This window comes from Halichoerus grypus, chromosome 9, assembly GCF_964656455.1.
Source record: "Halichoerus grypus chromosome 9, mHalGry1.hap1.1, whole genome shotgun sequence".
Classification (NCBI taxonomy): domain Eukaryota; kingdom Metazoa; phylum Chordata; class Mammalia; order Carnivora; family Phocidae; genus Halichoerus; species Halichoerus grypus.
Window position 1 is genome coordinate 50,805,300 of NC_135720.1, and position 20,540 is coordinate 50,825,839.

At 40.3% G+C, this 20,540-nt stretch overlaps 1 protein-coding gene across 3 annotated transcripts in view; it reads right to left on the reverse strand.

Annotated features, from left to right (window-relative positions):
- The window catches only part of FIG4 (FIG4 phosphoinositide 5-phosphatase), a 118,900-nt gene that overhangs the window by 61,578 nt on the left and 36,782 nt on the right, over positions 1-20,540 (reverse strand). For all 3 annotated transcript variants that reach the window (XM_036075320.2, XM_036075327.2, XM_036075323.2), the window contains 8 exons: positions 19,368-19,468; positions 17,956-18,118; positions 17,447-17,544; positions 13,402-13,535; positions 11,785-11,901; positions 9,990-10,035; positions 9,164-9,312; positions 7,811-7,977 (listed from right to left, as the gene is read on the reverse strand). In XM_036075320.2, coding sequence (XP_035931213.1) covers positions 7,811-7,977; positions 9,164-9,312; positions 9,990-10,035; positions 11,785-11,901; positions 13,402-13,535; positions 17,447-17,544; positions 17,956-18,118; positions 19,368-19,468 — 975 coding nt within the window. The remainder of the gene's footprint in view (positions 1-7,810; positions 7,978-9,163; positions 9,313-9,989; positions 10,036-11,784; positions 11,902-13,401; positions 13,536-17,446; positions 17,545-17,955; positions 18,119-19,367; positions 19,469-20,540) is intronic.

Genomic DNA, 20,540 nt, shown 5'->3' on the forward strand with positions numbered 1-20,540 from the left:
ACAAGCTGGATGAGATGCCCCTAAGGTAAAAGTGTAGAGAGAAAAGAGAAGAGGGTTTAGAAATGGGGCAGGAGATGTCACTAGGGAGACTGAGAGATCACAGAGGTAAGTTTTAAGAAACAGGGAGTGGTCACCCGTGATAAAAGCTGCTGAAAGGCTGAGCAGGATGAAGACAGAGAAGTGACCCTGGATTTGGCTAAATATGGAGATGGCTGGTGATTTTAACAAGCACAGGTTCAGTGGTGGAGAGATGCCCGGTGAAGCAGGTGGAGAGAACAGGATAGGAGAGGAAACAGGCACGCAGATCACTCAAGAGGTTTTGCTTAGGAACGTAAGGAAAAAGGACTGTAGCTGGAGGGGGACGTGGGACTGGGGAAAGGTCTGATGGAAAATACTAAGGAAGGGTCTGATGGAAAATACTAAGGAACGCTTTCATGCTAATGGAAATGAGGCAGTAGAGAAAGGGAAACTGATGATGTACAGCAATGAGAGTCTACTTACAGGAAAGCATGAAGGGATGGGATTCAAAGCATGGCAGAGGGCTTGGCCTAACATGGGACGGGGCTACTCCAACCACTGTAACACAATACAGAAACTAGGTGCAGATAGGACAGGCTCTGTTTTGAGAGGGACGATGAAGAGGGAGCTCACCTCAATGACACATTCTCAGTGAAGTATAAGCAAGCTCCCCGGTTGAGATTGGGATGCTGTAGATTTTAGGAGAAGACATGAAATGGTATGAAATGGTCCTTTTGGAAAGTGGTCATTTCCAAATGGTCATTCCTCTCAAATGAATATACTAGAGAAACGTAGTAGAACTGTTTTGAGTGTCCTTTGGAGAACTGCAGTCAGTTTAAAACGGAGTGTAATTAGTTACAACTTTTTCTCTTGCATGTTTACCCGCCTTGGTTGCAGCACAGGTGAATAGTTATTAATGTTATTTAAAATGTTATTAAAACAAAACATTTTGCCAAGTGTCTTCTTCCGCTAGAGCCAAACACAGCTTGTCCACTCTAAACCTGCTGTTAGAAGGATGACCTTAGAAGGCTGTCTCACTAGTCTTGATAAACTAAAATGTTCTCCTCCCTTGCACGCCCCTGTTCCAGTGGTGAGCAGAAAGGGAGAAAAACTGTTCCACTACCTTACAGCATGATCATTAAGCTGAGTGTTTCATGTTTCCCATGTGTGGTGAGCTTTACAGTCTTTACTTTGTGAACTTCTCTTTTTTAAAATATCTGAGAAGGATATGATTCCCCTCCATGCGTACACACACACACACACTCACCACAATTTTAAATTGCACGTGTGTGTATGTATGTGTGCATGTATGCATGTACACAGATCTATTATTAACTGTTGAAGATATCCTGTATCTTTTTTTCTTTCTTGTAACAGGATTTAAATTCAACAAGCTTCAGCAAGAAAATTCAGCTTATCAAAACGTAAATGTAAAAAAAAAGGTTAGAAGGAGCTTAACAAGGTCTTTCAGACATTTATAATTAGAAAACTCTTCCTAACATCTGAAGGGAGTACCTAGGTATCTCTTGTTGGCATCCTCCAACTGCCGATGTAACCAGCTATGTTAGAAACCAAAGGTACTTCTTAAAGACAAACCTCAAAGCATGCTAATATGTGAAGCCTCAAGAACAGTTTTTTAAATGAGCCTGAAAGAGAGTCAGGCGGGTTGCCTATAAAGCATCAATCTGTCTATACAAACTGATGATAAAATTCCTAACAACCTAGGGCAACAAAAGGAAAAAGAAACAAATGGGACTACATCAAACTAAAAAGCTTTTGCACAGGGAAGAAGACCCTCAACAAATGAAAGACAATCTACTGAATGGGAGAAGATATCTGCAAATGATATACCCAATAAGGGGGTAATACCAACAATATATTAAGAACTCACGCAACTCAATACCAAAAAAACAAACAACTGATTGAAAAGTGGGCAGAGGACCTGAAGAGACACTTCTCCAAGGAAGGCATCCGGATGGCCAACAGACATATGAAAAGATACTCAATCAACATCACTAATCATCAGGGAAATGCAAATCAAAACCACAATGAGATATCACCTCACATCTGTCAGAATGGCTAGTATCATAAGACAAGAAATAACAAGTGCTGGCGAGGAATCAGAGAAAAGGGAACCCTTGTGCACTGTTGGTGGGAATGCAAAATGGTGCAGCCACTACGGAAAACAGGTATGAATGTTCCTCAAAAAAGTAAAACTAGAACTACCATATGATCTGACAATTCCACTTTTAGGTATTTGTCCAAAAAAACCCAAAAACACCAATTCAAGAAGATGTACCCCTATGTTCATTGTAGCATTATTTACAATAACCAAGATATGGACACAGCCTAAGTGTCCATCGATAGATGAATGGATAAAAAAGATGTCTCTCTCTCTCTCTCTCTCTCTCTCACACACACACACACACACACACACACATGCAATGGAATATTACTCAGCTATAAAAAAGAATGACATCTGGATAGACCTAGAGAGCATTATGCTAAGTAAAATAAGTCAGAGAAAGACAAATATTGTATAATTTCACTTACATGTAAAATCTAAAAAACAATACAAATTAACAACAACAACAAAAAAAACAGAAACAGACTCATAGATACAGAGGACAATCTGGTAGTTGCCAGAGGAGAGAGGGAACTGGGCAAATTAGGGGAAGGGGATTAAAAGGTACAAACTTCCAATTATAATATAAGTAAGACATGGATGTTGCAATGTATAGCATAGAAAATATAGTTGATATTGTAACAACTTTGTATGGGTGACAGATAGTAGCTAGATTTACCATGATGATTACTTAGTAATATATATGAATGCTGAATCACTATGTTATATACCTGAAACTAATATAATATTGTACATCAACTACACTTCAATGACAAAAACGCTCTATGAGTGGTCCTGCTTCCCCCTAGGCCAAAAAAGTAGCACCAACCTTTTTGATCTTTGCTGATGCATGAAGTGGTAGTACCCTACTATAATTTTATTTTTCTTGTTATGAGTGAAGTTGAGCTCTTTCATATGTTTAGAATCCAATTGCATTGCTTTCCCAATGAACTGTACATGTCATTTGCCCATTTTTTCTCTTGAACTATTGGTCTCTTTATATTGGCTTAGTCCATCTAAAGGAAATACTGGCTCTTTACATCTAAAGGAAATTAGCATTTTTTGGTAGGTTTCAAATTTCTCCTTAGCTTATCTTTTGACTTAATTTGCTCTTTGTCTGTCTATATTACATTTTTTTGGTAATGGGAGGAAAAAAATTCTTAACAACCTAATGTCAAGTGTCTTCCTGCCCACCCCAGAGGAGTAACATGAGGAGATTAAATTCTCTAAAGTTATCTTGAGTGCTTTAAAGAAAATGGTTCTAGAAATAATATTAACATTATATGATATCCATTGTAATTTTAAAGTAAGTTGTACACTCCAAGGACAACACCATGCTTCTCAACATAAAGTCTGTTTTAGCCACATTATTCATAAAATAATTGCTTTCAAAGTAGCTCCTCTTTCAGTTGTACACAGTTTTGCTTTACCTTTCCATTATGTGCACGTTACACTTATTCATGACCATCTTCTATCTTTTAATAGTCCTTCTTGCTTTTTAAATCACATACAGCTCCACATTCATTCTCTCTATCCCCTAGTATTATTAAAAAATCACTTCACTTGGTCCTCATCTGTCAATAATGATTCCCATTACAGGGACAATGATGATAGAGGGCAGAAGAGTGGATGTTTCCTTTCCATCGGGGCAGTTTTCCACCTTTCCCAGGGTAACCCACCCCCAGAGAGATATGTGCTGTTGGCACACAACTTACACAAGTGTTACAGGTTGAGTTGTGTCCCCCCTCCCCCAAAAGATACGTTGAAGCCTTAAGCCCTGGGACCTGTGAATATGACCTTATTTGGAAGTTGAGTCTTTGCAGACATAATCCAGTTAAGAGGTAGTCCCACTAGAGTAGGGCAGCCCATAACCCAATATGACTTGTGTCCTTACAAGAAGAGAGAGAGAGTCGAAGGGAAAATGTCATGTAGACACAGACACAAGGGGAAAATGTCAGGCAATGTCAGAGGTAGAAATTGAAGTGCTGCAGTTGCAAGCCATGAATCACCAGAAATCTTCAGAAGCTACGCAGCAAGTAAGGGTCCTCCCCTGGAGCTTTCAGAGGGAGCATGGCCCTGCTCGTACCCTGATTTTGGACTTGTAGCCTCCAGAACTGGGAGACAATAAACCGCTGCTGCTTTGAGCCACTTAGCTTGCGGTATTTTGTCACAGAAGCCCTAGGAAGCTAGTGCAACAAAGCAGAGCCAGTGAGAATGCCTTCAGAGAGATAACCGGAATTTAATCAAGGTTCTAATTGGTAAAAACAAGTGAAACCAATTGCAACTTTGTGTTTTAGTGATTGATAATAACCAATTACTTCTAACTCACATTGTAGCCAATTTGAATACATCAATACATATTAATGTCTTCACTGGTAACCAGAGCATTAGGTATAACAAAGGATGATGGAAATGCTTTAATGTTTTTACTTTAGAAATCTAAAATTGAAACTTATGCCACTGGCCAGAATCTCTAAATTCTATTTCCCTGACTCTCAATTTTTGCTTGGATTACTCTACTTTGATTTCTAAGTATTAAACCCAGTTTAAGGAGCAGGCATAAAGAGGAATATCTAAATACTCATAAGGTCCACAGTGGACACTGTGGTTTATGTTATACATTGAGCTTACCCAGAATACTACAATGGGCTCAGCGAATTCAAAAGAAATGATCTGAGCTGCCTAAGAGCATCGCTAATAAGCTACATGCTACTAGGCTGGCATACTTGGTCCTATCAATTTTGTAATTCAGGAAAAGGGGAAATTGGGTAGAACATGGGTAATAAATTAACTCATGCGTTTATTAATTCATCCCACAAATATTTAGTGTGCCATGAGCAAAGCACTGGGGACACTGTGGTGAACAAGCTGCACATGGGGCTCTCAGGTCTCATGGCAGGAACTAATTGCATCATGAATGATTTCACTGCAATTGTGCTAAGTGCTACAAAGGAAACGCACAGAATGCCATGAAAACAAACACTGGAGGACCTTCTTTGAGCAAGTGAAAGTAGAGTGAGCTCTAAAGGCTGGCTAGGAATTAGGAGAAGATTGCAGTCATGTGTTTCGATGGGTGGAACAACATACGATTAAGCCTGTGGCAGAAGCAGCCTAATTTATTCAGGGAACTGTGAGAGGGTCAGTGTGTCTGGAGAGTAGCAATGGAGGACAGGAATGGAGTAAATGACAGCACATTGAGGTAGGCAGGGGAGACCACATAAGACCTCAGATTGCCTTGTACTTCCCTCCCACACTCACCAGGCTACCAACCAGCTTCTGGCTGCTCCAAAGTGGGTGAATAGGGAAGGTCTTACTTGATGTGGTGAGCTCCAGAGTGGACCCTATGATCCCCACCCTCCCCTCCTGGTGTTCACACCATGATGTGATACTCTCTGCTATGGGGTGAACTTTCTTCCCCAAAAGATACATTGCAGTCCTAATCGCAATACCTGTGAATGTATAATCTTATTTGAAAATAGGGTCTTTGCTGATGTAATCAAGTTAAAAATTCACACTAAATTAGGATGGGCCTTAATGCAATGACTGGTGTCCTTGTGAGACGAGGGAAATCTGCCGCTGACACAGACACAGGAAGGAAGAGGCCATGTCACCCCACAGGCAGAGACCGAGGTGCTACTGCTCCAAGCCAAAGAACAGCAACGTTTGCTGGCAAACTATCAAAAGCTAGAAAAAAGCAAGTCAGGATTCTCACCTATCGGTTTCAGAAGGTGCCTGGCCCTACCAACAACTTCATTTTGGACTTTCAGTCTCCACAACAGTGAGATAATAAATTTCTGCCGCTTTAAGTCACCCAGTTTGTGCTATTTTGTTACAGGAGCCCTAGCAAACTGATACCGATTTCCCTTGTGTCGGGCTGGGATCTATGATTTGCTTCTGAACAATGGGATACGGCAAAGGGATGGGCCATCACTCCCACAATTACGAGACTCTCTTGCTAGCAGACTCATTCTAGAGACTCACTTTCCCTTGCTGGCTGTAAAGAAGCAAGTTACTAAGAGTCCCAAAGTCACAAAAAACTACAAAGAACTGAATTCCACCAACAAACACGCAAGTAGGGAGCAAATCCTTCCCTAGCCAGACCTCGGATGAGACCGCAGCCTGACTGATATCTTGCAGCTCTGTAAGACTCTGTGCAGAAAATCCAGCCGAGCTGTGCCTGGACTTCCAACCCACAGACACACAGACATCGTGGGATAATAAACACATGGCTGTCTTAGGCCTAATAATCTGTTACACAGTATGAAAAACTGATCCACTTATACTGCAGCACAGCAAACTGACTTGGCGTTCTCTCTGGGAATGGAACATGCTGAAAGCTGACTCTATGGGTGCTTTCATGCATGCCTCGGAAGTTCCCGTCACTGGGGACTCTCTCGCAGTTCCCTTGGTGTGGGCCAAGCATCTTTTCCTATCAGTTTCTTGCAACTCCTTCCTTAGGAATCCAGTGATCACCTCCTGGTTCTTGCCGCTAGGGTCCCTCTGGCCAGGACTGAAGCCAATCCCATGTTACTACCCTCCCTCACGAAGCCTACATCTGGACACCAGTAAACACTCAAAGATCCTTTGGCCTGGGGCGCCTGGGTGGCTCAGTCGGTTAAGTGTCTGCCTTCGGCTCAGGTCATGATCCCAGGGTCCTGGGATCCAGCCCCACATCGGGCTTTCCGCTCGGCCGGGAGCCTGCTTCTCCCTCTCCCTCTGCCCCCGACCTTGTGATCTCTCTCTCTCTCTCTTTTGTGTCAAATAAATAAATAAAATCTTAAAAAAAAAAAAGGATTTTTTGGCCCAACCATATCTAGCAGGGCAGGCCCTTCCCAACACAGCAGCCCTCTCCTCAGCCCATCCCTCTACTTCAGCTTTGCTATACAGCAATCCAAAGTTAACAGCTCTATGGGGTCCCTCCAATAGCAGAATATGAGGATTTGATCTGTGATATCTATTGTGTTGGAAATTCCATCAGAATGGAGGCAGCAGAAGTACCATTTTAGCAACTTGTTAGAGTATTCACAAGTCATAAAACAAAAGATATAATTTAGTGCTAATGCTACTATTAATTTCTAGCTGACATTTTAAACATTAGCTTGTCAAGACTATGAACCCTATTTTAAAAATAATGATTAAATGCCCTCAAACAAATTTATGTATTGCAAGGTGACAGAAGCCAAGGAATCAAAGTATTTTGCATTACTGGGTGTCCGGGTGGCTCAGTCAGTTGAGCGTCTGCCTTCAGCTCAGGTCATGATCTCAGGGTCCTGGGATGGAGTCCTGCATCGGGCTCCCCAGTCGGCAGGAAGCCTGCTTCTCCCTCTCCCTCTGCCCCTCCCCCACCCCCACTCGTGCTCTCTCTTGCTCCCTCTCTCTCAAATAAATAAATAGTTAAAAAAATTTTTTTAAAAGTCTTCTGCATTATTTAAAAGCTCCTCTTATGGGTGGCAAAATGCAAAACTAAACTACTGAAAATACAAAATTTATTCATTCATTTATTGAACAAGTGTTTATTGAGCACCTTCTAAGTGAGATTCTATTTTAAACTTTTAAAATATTTAATTTTGATCTCACTTAGCCAGATTGCTTAAAAAAGGTAGATGTATTAAGAAGAAAAATGCATATCAGGTAAAATTTTAGAGATGCTTATTATTCCAAAATTACCTGAAAAAGCATTGCTGTAATATCTAGACAGAGTCTGCATGATGTCTTTTGAGTGCTGGGTCCATGGTGCTATCTTTCTGTAGGTTTTTACACGATGAACAAGTTGAGAACCACCATACTGAAGGGACAGGGTATCCCCATGATCTTCATAGAGTTCCTCAAATAACCTAAACCAAAGAAAAACAAACATTACAAAATTTTACCAGAAGTATTACACACGTTATTCAGTTAGCCACATATGAATTCCTATGAGCCTTTCAAGCAGACTCTTGATGATAAATCCACATGCAAAATATATGTACAGTAATAGTCTAATAAGTAAAAAAAGTCATAGAAAACACTAAAATGGAAGTAGGAGCACCAAAAACCACCACCACCAAAGCCAGACCAAGGTGGTTCTAACCTTACCGAAAGACTCCTAACTTTCTTCAGGCTGCCAGATCAATTTACCTCCCACAACAGAATTTTCTACCTTTCTGGAAAAAGGACATGCTCCTGTCACTGACAGATAAACCATATTCTTTCCTAAAAACACATGTTTGAAACTTGTATTTCTTCAAGTGCCTGTTAAGATTTTCAGATCCACATCTGTGGATCTGGCCATTTGGAAGTTGTTCATCTTCCTCAACAGAGCCTTTATGACTACCTCAGATGACCAATAATAACCGTTATTGTATTTTCAAGAAATAGCACTTCACATAATGCCATAGATCCAATGGACAGTGAAGAAACAGTAATCCTTAATGAAGAATCAATCTTTCATATATCTTATATTTTTAATTCAAAATGTATGAAGGCACATGACTTTTTCTTTCTAATGCAGTCTGGATTTGGTTGTTTTTTTTTTTAAGAGTTTATTTATTTATTTATTTGAGAGAGCACGCATGAGCAGGGCCAGTGGTGGGGGGAAGGAATACAAGGGGGAAGGAAAAGGAGGGGAAAAGAATCTCAAGCCAACTCCATGCTGAGCATGGAGCCCAACACGCGGCTTGATCTCATGACCCTGAGATCATGACCTGAGCCAAAACCAAGAGTCAATGCTTAACCAACAGAGCCACCCAGGTGCCCCTGGATTTGTTTTTGTAAAAACCCACTAGTTTTTCATATCTAAAGCACTTTGGATTTATATAAAGAGCACAGCATTTATTCATAATCAACACAAAAAAATAAAAACCATGGCAACAACACACAGGTCTTTAATGGAAATATTTATTACAGAATTAATTTGAAAAACGTCTTTCGGCAACATAATTTGTGAGAAGTTAAAAGAAGTAAGTTCATAGAAGTCCTTATTATTAACCAGTTTTGCTTTCTGTCATTACCAGCATTCAAAAGGTAGAAAGTAAGACTTACCTAACTGCGTCTGTATCGAACTGCAGATTAGGCTTGTCGATCAGTCCCAAGGAGTACAGCTGGTAGGCCAGAGCGCATTTTCCCACCATAAACTGTGCTGTGTTGGTGCGATCTAAACAGTCCACACAGTTGGTTCGAAGAACACCCGTCTAAAGAGAAATACCGTAAGCCTTTCAACCATTATTCAGTGGCCAAACCTGCTTCTACCCCACTTTAGATTTCTTTTCTTAAAATATAGAAGAAAAACTGTAGGCAGGGTATTACTCCTGAACAAACAATGAAGAACGTTATAAAAAGGTTCTATTTGCTGCCCACTTAATATTGCTGCAATGGCATCCTTACACCTTCTAGTCTGTATTTGGATTTTCTTCCTGAGCTTAAAATAAAACAGAGAGCGAACATCTTCTTCATGTACCAATAGGTAAACTATATGCTTTTTTCCCTGATATACCTCCTTTATTGTACAAACCAAATATTCAGTGGTTGAGGCCGTATCTTTCTTAAAAGCATAATTAATATATATATATAGTGATTGTTTCTGGCTCATTTTCCAAAGTGATTCTAATTTATTCTTTTCCCATTTCTGTTTGTTTTGATTTCCAATAATAAAATTTATCATGTATAGAAAAACTCCACAGGCATTATTTTAGCTGTACATCATTTGTTAAGAGTTAAACACTAGCAGTTAGGCTTTTCAACACCATCCCAAACAGTTAATAATTTTGCATTAAGTGAGAAGTCTCTCTCTCTCCCGGCTGCTTTCAGAAAACCTCATACACCAGGAATACAGATGCTTTTTATTATTAACATAGTATCATCTATATACCTGCAGGCGACCAGTGGCAATTACACATCCTCCTAGTTCATTCCACCTGTGTTTAAAAATAGATGTTTAAGAAAAAAGTTAATAGCATAATCTATATTCATTTTTGGTTCCAGCTCTTTATAAAGAATCAAAGTAATAGGGCCGAATGCGCCAGAATAATCAACTGATTCTGCTTACTTTCATTCTTTCTGGTAAGTGAATATGCAAATAACTGAGATGGAATGCTATCCATGCTCTCTTTCCTCACAGGGAACCCAGGAAAGAAGCATCTTATCTCGCCCCAGTGTCCCACACTCAGGCATTTGTCACCCACATTCAACCAAAATCTCTCTTGCTTTAATTTAAGCCCATTTCCTGTTTGGTTTCTACAGACATGAACAGTAACTGCAGGGCATTAAGCCTTATCCTTCTCCCCTCAACATTAAGATCCTCCACCTCCTCCAGCATTTCTTCGTGGAGCTTTGTTGCATTCCTTTGGTTGTTTTTGCAGATCTCATTATTTTCCTTCCTACTTATTTTCTCCATGTGCTAATGAATGCCTGGGAATATGTTCTAAGTACTATATAATGATATTGATATTTTATTTTAATGACTTAAAGCATTTTAATGATTTAAAACCTTTTAATTTCTTAAAATATCTTCATTATTTCAAAGAAGGTGCAGTACAGAGAACGGTTAACACAATAGGCCTGACTGCTATCCTCAGAAAGGCCTGCTTATACGGTTGGCCCTTGGCTGGCATCTGGGAACTTGTGTTCCCACCATTCTCAGAAGGACAAGAGCGGCTCACTGTGCCTAAACTGTCTGTTGAAACAATATGGTTTTGCTGAACATCCTCTTTCCTTATGGGAGTCAGGAATTTTGGTATGTGCCAAGCAGAAGCTGCCTAGGGGACCAGCCTCCAATAAAAAACCCTGGCACTGATTATCTAATCATCTCCTCTGGTTGGCAACATTTCATACATGCTGTGACAACAAGTTGCTGGGGAATTAAGCATGTTCTGTGTGACTCCATTAGGAGAGGACTCTCCGAAAGCTTTACCTATTTCCTCTGGACTTTGCCACTTGTGCCTTTTCCCTGTGCTAATTTTGCTTTGTATCCTTTAACCTTAATAAATCACAGCCATGAGAACAACATGCTGAGTGCTTTGAGTTTTCCTAGTGCATCACTGAGCCTAGGAATGGTCTTCCGGACCACTGTCACAGGTACCCTAAAATTCAAACTTTAACAAAAGGATGACTTCTGAAGACATACACACTATAGTTGGTTGTTTTTTTGCTCTTCGTTTTTTTTTTAACCATTATAGTTAACTTCGTTAGCTGAAAATAAAATGCTGGGCATATACAATATTAGTTCCTTAAAAGATAAATAAAACCTGATCCTTGATCTGAAGAAGCTCACAAAGTAGAAGAAAGATTTGTGAGCAAATAATTATAATACAATGATAAACATTATTTTCATAAAAATGTTAGTATTTAGTCAATAGAAAAGAATTCCTGCTCCTATTTAATGCTGAAAAACAGAATTCACTGCAGAAAATTTTACTTTACAGAAATATTTTATGTAATGTTTATTCCATGAAGTAAGAGATAAAGATTCTGTGGCTTCCATCTCAAGATATATAACCAGAGGAAATCCTGTGCCCATAGTGAATGTTCATTCCACAATCACCTGAATATCTTGTCTGCCCCAATAAATTCATCTGTCTTTCAAGAAGTACAAACTGCTCATATTTAGAATATTTTTATCCATAAGAGCAAAATGCTTGATTTCAGTTTTTAAACACCATACGTACTTTTCATCTGGCCGCAAAATGCTACAGTAAGAATCAGGGCGGTTTACAAAGAAACCTGTTTTCTTCACCACACTTTCTGCAATCACGTTCAGTCGATCAAGAACATTACACAGCTTGCTGATGAGAGGAGGAAGAATGAGAAAAGTGAGAAGAGCCCATTTAATATATTTTTACCTTTACATCTGAAGCAAATAGAAGTTCATAGTAATGATATTCAGGGATTTAATTTTTAAAATCTCTGGTTTGTATCCAACAGGAACATTGTAATAATTAGTTTCTATAGTATAATGTGTACTCAATAACTAACAAGATTTGGTGCAAAGAGACATAAAGGGCCTGTATCAACTCTTGGCAAGCCTTAATCTTGGCACATTACATCCCCTGGAGAGCTTTTCCCAAAGCCTTTCACTACTTAAGAGTCACATCAATCAAGTCAATATGCATTCACAAGATGACTGTGAGGAGAGCGTGATGCACAGTGTGGGGAGCGGGGGAAGAAAACCCTGGAGAATAAATATAAATGGTGCCCCCCTGTAATCAGGCTTAGACTCTAGGAAAATGTGTGCATATGTGTGTGTGAGTGTGTGCATGGGTATCTAACTACACAAAATGATTCAGAGAAAAGTACAATGAGTTAAAGTACAAAACAATACAATAACATTAAAAAAAATTAACGAGACCTCAAAATAAACCTTGTGTGAATATGACGCCTAGGAAATGAGTAAAAGGAGAATGCAAAGTTAATGAAAGAAGGTCCCTTGGATGAGACGTTTTGAGTCAGATCTTGGCACGTAAAGGAGGGGTGGGAAAGCACCCCAGGGAGGTGGGGGTCGAACAACAGGAACAAAGGCTCAGGTATGGGACCCTGGCTGCCATGCTGGGGGGCTGAGCATGCAGTTTCATTTTTCAGGAACAGAATGGCCCCAGAATAAAGAAAAAGTTATATTCTGGAACCAACCAGGCGGTGGGACTTTAACACTACACTGAGGAGTTTGGATTTACTATGAACACTCAGGAGTTACTGCAGGTTCATCCACAAGCGAGATCATCTGAAAGTGGTGTCTGAGAAAGTGATTAAACAGAGGGACAGGATGAAACATGGAAAAGTGAAGCCAATGCCTGTGAGGGAAAGTCGTGGAGCAGGGATGTCCTGAAATGACTAGCTACTTCAAAGAGAATGTGCAAATGGTATAAGTCATGGGCAAAAAAAAAAAAAAAAAAGAGCCTGGTCAATTAATTTAAGCACTCAAATTATACATCAGTAGCAAAAAGGCCCCTCAGCAGGTTCATGAAGGAAATTAAAAGATACCATTTACTTTATTTTTTTTTAAGATTTTATTTATTTATTTGAGAGAGCAAGCGAGCAAGCGAGCGAAAGAGTACAAGCAGGAGGGAGAGGCAGAGGGAGAGGCAGAAGCAGGTTCCCCGCTGAGCAGGGAGCCCGATGCGGGGCTCGATCCCAGGACCCCAGCATCATGACCTGAGCCGAAGGCAGACGCTTAACCAACTGAGTCACCCAGGCGCCCACAGTTACTTTACCATAGAGATCAGCTTCCTGCAATTTTATATCACAAGGAAAGGAAAATACCAGAACCAAACATATGAATATTTAGTCACCTTTTGGTGTACTTGGCCATATCCCAAGGGATGTAAATAATCGTGTGTTCAGGAGGCAAAAACTGGTTGAGGTACGTCACAGCGGCCACAAGCTCTTCACTCAGAATTCTCTCATGTTTTCTTTTCTCTCGTTCCTTTATCAAAAATTAAACATTTTCAGGGTTCTAATTACCTTAAATCAGAGGAACAGACTTTTAACATTTTTACTTTTCAGCTAAGACAAGAAGCCTAAGTCTTAAATATACCGAAATAAAGCCTAAAATAAAAATAATATAAATGCAAAGAAATAAACACTTCATTGAATTAAAATCAACAGATAATTAGCTTCAAAAATTCAAGGAGATGGGATTTCTTTTTAATAACTTCCTGCAGCCCTAAGAAGCCCAGTTCACCCTCCTGGGCCTGGTCTACACACTCCACATCCCACTCTGGCAGAGAACTCCCCAAGTACCAGAAGAAAGAAATCCCCAATTCCAGCCAGGCAAGGACCACACAGAAATCAACTGGGTCTGGATGGATAATCCCTCAATTGGCTGAGAGTGCTTTTGCAACCTACATGTGTTTTTGTTTTTTTAAAGATTTTATTTATTTATTTGTCAGAGAGAGAGCACAAGCAGGGAGAGCGGCAGGCAGAGGGAGAAGCAGGCTCCCCGCCGAGCAGGGAGCCCGATGTGGGACTCGATCCCAGGACCCTGGGATCATGACCCGAGCCGAAGGCAGCCGCTTAACCGACTGAGCCACCCAGGCATCCCAGCCTACATGTTTTCAAATTTAACTCTCATAAAACACCCTGTGAGGTAGCCAAGGCAGGCCCTTTTCCGCCCTTTTACACTGTGGTTGAATGAGGTTAAGAGGAGTTCATGGGACCAAATCTTACCTTCTGCCTCCCCGCCTGTTGTACCCCCTTACATAGGACATGCCTCGCATTCCAGAGCTCTGGGGCTGGAATGCTGGCTCTGTTACCTGCTGGCCACATAGTCTTGGACAAGGTTCTCAACTTTCCTAGGCCTCTATTTCTTCATCTATAAAATGGGTACAATACAATACATGGATACAATAGTATTTTCCTTTCAGCAATACTGTGAGGTTTAAAAGAGATAAAACATGATACTCTCTTATCAGAGCATCTGGCACGTGGGAACTATTTTTTTATTGTTATCCTGTTCAGGACCTTACTTAGAAACAAGGTAGTAACACTGACATGGTGTGAGGCATGTTGCTGGCATCAAAATGGGTCTCTGCTGCTTTCAATCATGGGGATTAGTTATCAGTTGTCATGAATTTAATTAGATAACCTCTGTGGAAACAAAAAGGGTAACTATTTTGCACAGCTGAGTAAATCAAATGGAGGAATTAGAAAAGAGTTGATTAAGAACGGTGTTAAATCAGTTTAGGACAAACATGTAGTTAGCTTTTTACATCTGAGAAAATTAAATTATATCTCTGGAATTTTTCTCAAAAGCACTTTAAATCAACTAGGGAAACAAAAGCTTTTTGAAATTCTTTGATCAAATCTGACATTTCATGAGATGGGGAGAACAGGTTATCTAATCAACCTTCGGTCATCTCTGTGTAAAGAATCTGCTCTGTGCACCGTCTGACCATCACGGATTAGCATCAGTGAGTTGTTTAGCCAGCCTCCTTAGGGTCACAGACCCCTGTTACAACCAAATGAAAACATCACTTGTACAAGTGGTTTTGTCTGTCATCCCAAGGGTTCAGAGACTGCCTCAATGACCATCCATGGCCCTCAGACTAAAAACCTCCAAATACAGTTATGCTTGACTCCAGGCTGACTTCCTATTGATTCCCCAGTAACAGCACCGAAGGTGCATGGATTGCTGGGAAATGTCAAGCAGCGCCTCAAACTTCCACAACCAAGGAAGGGGGGGAAAGGGATGGTTCACAACACATGGTAAGAGAGAAAAGAAATCAAGGAAAGTATTCCACTTTAGTGACTTCATATGGAGGCAGAATAAAGAGTGAGGATCCTTCAGTATCATTCCACATACAAATGCATTCTTTGACTCTAATCACAAACTAATACTATCCCGACTGAACTGAGTAAACATCTTCTTTTGTCCTATGAATAAAATAAATAATGACAAAAACAACAAAAAAAACTGTTTTTCTATTCCACAAAACGGCAGCTTAATCTCTAAACTATTTTCTAGTTAACATCCAGTTATTACCAGGATTTTTATGGCAATGGAATGATGAACAAGTACAATTTTGAAGTCCACCGACTAGCCTTTAAAGATTAAAAAATAAATGTACATTTGAGAAACCTGGGCAAGAACACTTCACAATCACATGTATCGGATATTATGTTTTGAATCTGTGTATTTAATGCAGAATTATTTCAAACATCATAGACTGAATCTCCATTTAGCCATAGCTTTTAACGGCAGTATAAGGACTCTGTAAAACATGGAGAAAAGTCAGTGTTCCATTTTGGTGAATGGCATCACCATCCAGCCACCCGAGTAACCAGAAACCTAAGAGTCAAGCCTGACCTCTCTCCCTCTCCTTCAGCTCACAGCCAGCCCATCACCGAGTCTCCGGCCTCCACACGCTTCTCTCCAGCTCTACCACACCATCCTGGTTTAAGCCAGGGTCACCCCTTCCTTGGACAATTGGCATAGCCTTCTATGTAGTCTTCCAGCACTCTTTAACCTTCTGCCAATCCATATGTTCTCTTTGTTGAGGTCAGGATAGTCTTTTTAAAATAAAAATCTGATCACAATCCTCTCAGTCATGCGAAACCTTCAATGGTTTCCCATTATACTCTCAGGATAAAGACCGGACTCACTGACACGCCCTACAAGGCTCTGCATGGTCTGGCCATAGCTATCTCTTCAGCCTCATCCCACAACAGTACGCCCATCATCTCTCTGGCCCTCATCGGCAGGACCCCTACCATATGGCCTTTCCTTCCTCAAACACACCATATCCCCTCCTGACCCAGGGCCTTGGAACCTGCTCTTCGGAATTCAATACTATTCTCTCTCTTCCTGGCCTAGTTAACGCCTCTTCCTTCAGTCTGCACAGACTCATCACCTCCTCAGGGGAAACTTCTCTCCCGTTATAAGCTCTCATGGCACCGCTGAGCTTGTTTTGGTACCTCTGCATTACTTCACCATTAGACTGTTAGCTCTGTGAAGGCATGAATTGTTTCTATGACCACCTTGGCACAAAGGAAACCTTCAAGAATACTTGTTAAATAATGAACTAAATGGACACAGCATTCCTTGTTTTTTTATTCAGTTGAGTCACATTTGTTAACCAACCTCTCAGAATAATCTCAGCTCTAAGGCGTTGACCACTGCTACAACCATAACATAACAAAACCCCTGCTTTTCCTCCTTTCAGGGTTTTCTTGGCTGTGGACTGAAATTCTTTCAAGGCACACAGTTGCGGCAGATACAGACACAATTTATTATCTGGTCTCCCTGCTCTCCATCCTAGGCTGTTGACCCAAAGTCCTAGGCATATACACAAGCTATGCTGACCAGACAGTGTACTCTCACAAGGAAGCACAGAAATGTAAGGCCATGCCACCACTTTGTCCACCTGGTTCTTGAACCATGGCAGTGCCCCAATTTCTGAATCCAGCCTTCAGATCCTACTACTACATATTAACCTTCCTAAGAGATCTCTGGGTTGTCAAGGGAATGGGTTGTATCGAGGTTAGACTGTGGCCCTGTGATCTCCATGCTTCCTTCTCCAGGCTGTCCTGGAAACTAAGGCAGAATTTCACGCATCTCCAGTTCACCCAAGGAAATCAGAAGACTGACAGCATCACTTTCTTCCCTTGGAAACATACTGCTGCTTCTCCCAGGTACCCAGGGAAGAGGCCACACTGAACCGAAGGCTTAGACGGTGGCTTGGACGTCAGACGCAGTGCTCTGTCACAGCACAGGAAGTCTATAGACCCCTCCTCTGGGGACAGGTAAAGCAGGCTACAAGAATGACCCCTTTGGGCTGAGGAAAGGATTTTCCAGTGTGACTGAATTTCATAACCAAACAGACGAGCACATCATACCTTCACTAAATTCAAGATGATGATGGGGGAGCCAAACCTTTGAAGCATCTGGTCGAAGTGAAGGGCAGCCACATGTGCAAATGGGTCTGCCTGATCCACTGAGGGAGATAAAAAGGATGAATAAATACCAGAATGAAAATCATAAAGCAAGAATAAAACAAGTATAGGGTTTCATTCTCTTTTTTAATGTTTAAAGAAATGCAATTCAACTAATCTAGTAGTTCCACTTCCCAAGTTCCTCTTGAGCTTATCAGATACTCATTCTTCATGCATTTACTGAATCTGACTGATTCTTACATTTCTGAAGTAAAATACAATTTACTAGCAGCCAAAACAAAAGAAAAATGATAAAGTTATTGAATAAAGTTAACAGAAGTCCTTCTTCTAAATTATCTACTTTCCAGTACTAAAATTTTGTTAGCATCTAAGAATTTATGGATTTCTGTGACAACAGTTCATCATCTCAAAGTGTGGGTAAAGAGTCATAATTAAAAGACTGCTGCACGCACATGTAATGGGTGGTTTCGGCATCATAGTTGAAATGTCCTGAGACCAGTATAAAGGGACGGATCCTCTAACTTGGACATAAGAAGAATAACTTCCTGCAGTAAAAGACATCACAGAAGCATCACAGAGTATTTGTTCAGTCTCCACTTCATTTGCAACATCACCCTGAAAAGAAAGGGGGCATTTAAAGATATTTTATGTTCTTAGAATTTTTTAGTGGAAAAAATTTCCAAGTATACAATGAAATTATAATTTCCATCCTTAGAGCATTTTAAAAGAGGTAAATGTTGATCAATATTCAATGTGCACATTAGGAAAGGAAAACCATTAAAATGCAACAAAGAAAGGCAATTAAAAATAGCCGAGAATAGACTAGGAAAAAATCAAATTAAATAGCTAATAATACAAGTAGCAGACAGAGAACAGCTTGAGTGATATAAATGGCAGAGAGGAAGAGAAAAGGAAAACAATTACATGAAATTATACAGGAGGTTAGGAAGACCAGCAGAATATAAAACTTCAATTCTGAAGACCAGGGAGGAATGAAAGGACAAAAGAGTGAGATTCAAATAATTCCTGATGGACAGAAGGGGGAAAAAAAGGTCTTGAGATAGCTTGACTTATAAAAGTATAGAAGGATATGACAAAGAATAATTTTAGAAGCATTAATAACATGTCTGCTTGATTATCTGTGAAATATTAAAAAATAAGTAACATAGCAAAATTGTGAATTTTCTTAGGGCACCAGTTATAACTATTTTCATTGTTGATATAATTTTAAGAACAATGGTGCTATTTTAACCCAGGATTCAAACCCAATGTCTCACTCAATCTGTCTACCCAATCACACATCTGCTTAAGACTCAAGCTGTCTACTGCAAATAGAGATGAAACACTTGGAGGAGATGACATGACTGGTGGCAGGATAGGACTTCTGTTGTGGTTATTTTCCAGGGCCGAGCAGAATAGGAGCCTGCCTGGAGCCCAACTAAAGCAGAGGCGAGGGGGGAAGGGGTTTCCATGCCTCGCTCTACCTTTTCTTCTCATCAAGGATGCATTTCCAATGAGTGCTCCCCTCCACTTACTCCTCTGATGGAGGTGCTTTGCCATTTTAGTCACTACACTAAATATGCACTACATTTTTTCGTATCTTACAGAAATGGCTCATTCTCCAAAACATGAGACATGTCATAACTCCCCAAGGCAATGCATAACTGGCTCTAAGATAGTTGATTTTTCAGAACATCCGTATACTAGTCACATTCCTCACAAGTTTCAGATACTCCGGAGCATTAATTATTCTCTTGATCATATCCCATACTAAGAAATGCCACTTTCTCGAATCCCACTTGGCTTCCTCTGTCAGCAAGGTTGATGTGAAAGGTTAAGCAGTGCCATTGCTTCTCCACCTTACCTCACAGTTTGCACCTCTCTTGAGAAAGCGGGTCCCAGCAAACTTACTGGATCTTCTGGCTATTAGAGTCACATAGACTGGTCGTCCGTAGATCAACAGCTCTTAGAAATCAAGTTAAAGCTGTTTGAGCATTCACACCGAACTGTTACACCACACCAAGAGAATCCTTAGACCTTAAATATGCATTTAAATATATCTTGTTCGGAAGGTTAAAGAACACCAAAAAGTTCTACCCAAGAATGGAACAGCATTGGCTCTAACTGTTCTTCCAAATGAAGCAGGTATTAAGGCAAAAACAGGCCTCCCTAAGGAGTGGTTTCCATGAATTTTAGAGGAAGTGGTAAAAAGGTGTAGGGTTAGCGGCCAAGGGAAGACCTGGTCTCTCCTTATCGCCAACTAAAGGATGTAAATGGGTACAACTAATCCTTCTTTAGTCTTCAGAGATCATACACCTCTCAAAGAGAGCATATGTCACTTAACAGGGGGTTAAATATGAAGCAACATATAATACTTAGGGAATGGAGTAAGTATAATACTGTAAAAGTTACCCAAATTTGTCACCTAACTGCAAAAACTAAACACTGTGAATTATTTAACTGATATGCAGCTTATCGATTATGTCACCTTATTTAGCTTTCTGAGCCTCAGTTTCATCTTCTGTCAAATGGTGTAAGTACTAGTAAAGTAACTAACTTTATGAGGTGGTTAGGAGGACTAGGTTAGGTAATGTGTGGAAACCAGTGCCTGTCCTATAGTAAGCGCTGAATATACAGCAATTTCTTTTATCACCATAAAGACTTCCGGAATTCATTAAATGCTTGACAGCTAGGAAACTAGTTTCATCATCTAAACTAATGAGCTTTAAAATTATAATCCATGGTGCTATTCGCTATTTTAAAAACACAAACATTTACTGTGCTTAATATATGCCTGGCCCTGAGTTAGCTCTTGATGATACAAAACAGTTTAGAACTACCTCTTGGAAAATGCCATTAGAAACTGCAGCACATTCTTCTTGGTGTCCTTGGTGGTGAAAACCTTGTGTTCTTTCCAGGTACATTTCACTTTTGGAAGCAGAAATGGTAATTCAGGGCCAAATCTCATTATTCAGTGAACAAACCAAGCAGATACTACTACTCACTGCTTGGAAATGATTATAAAGTAATGAGGCTT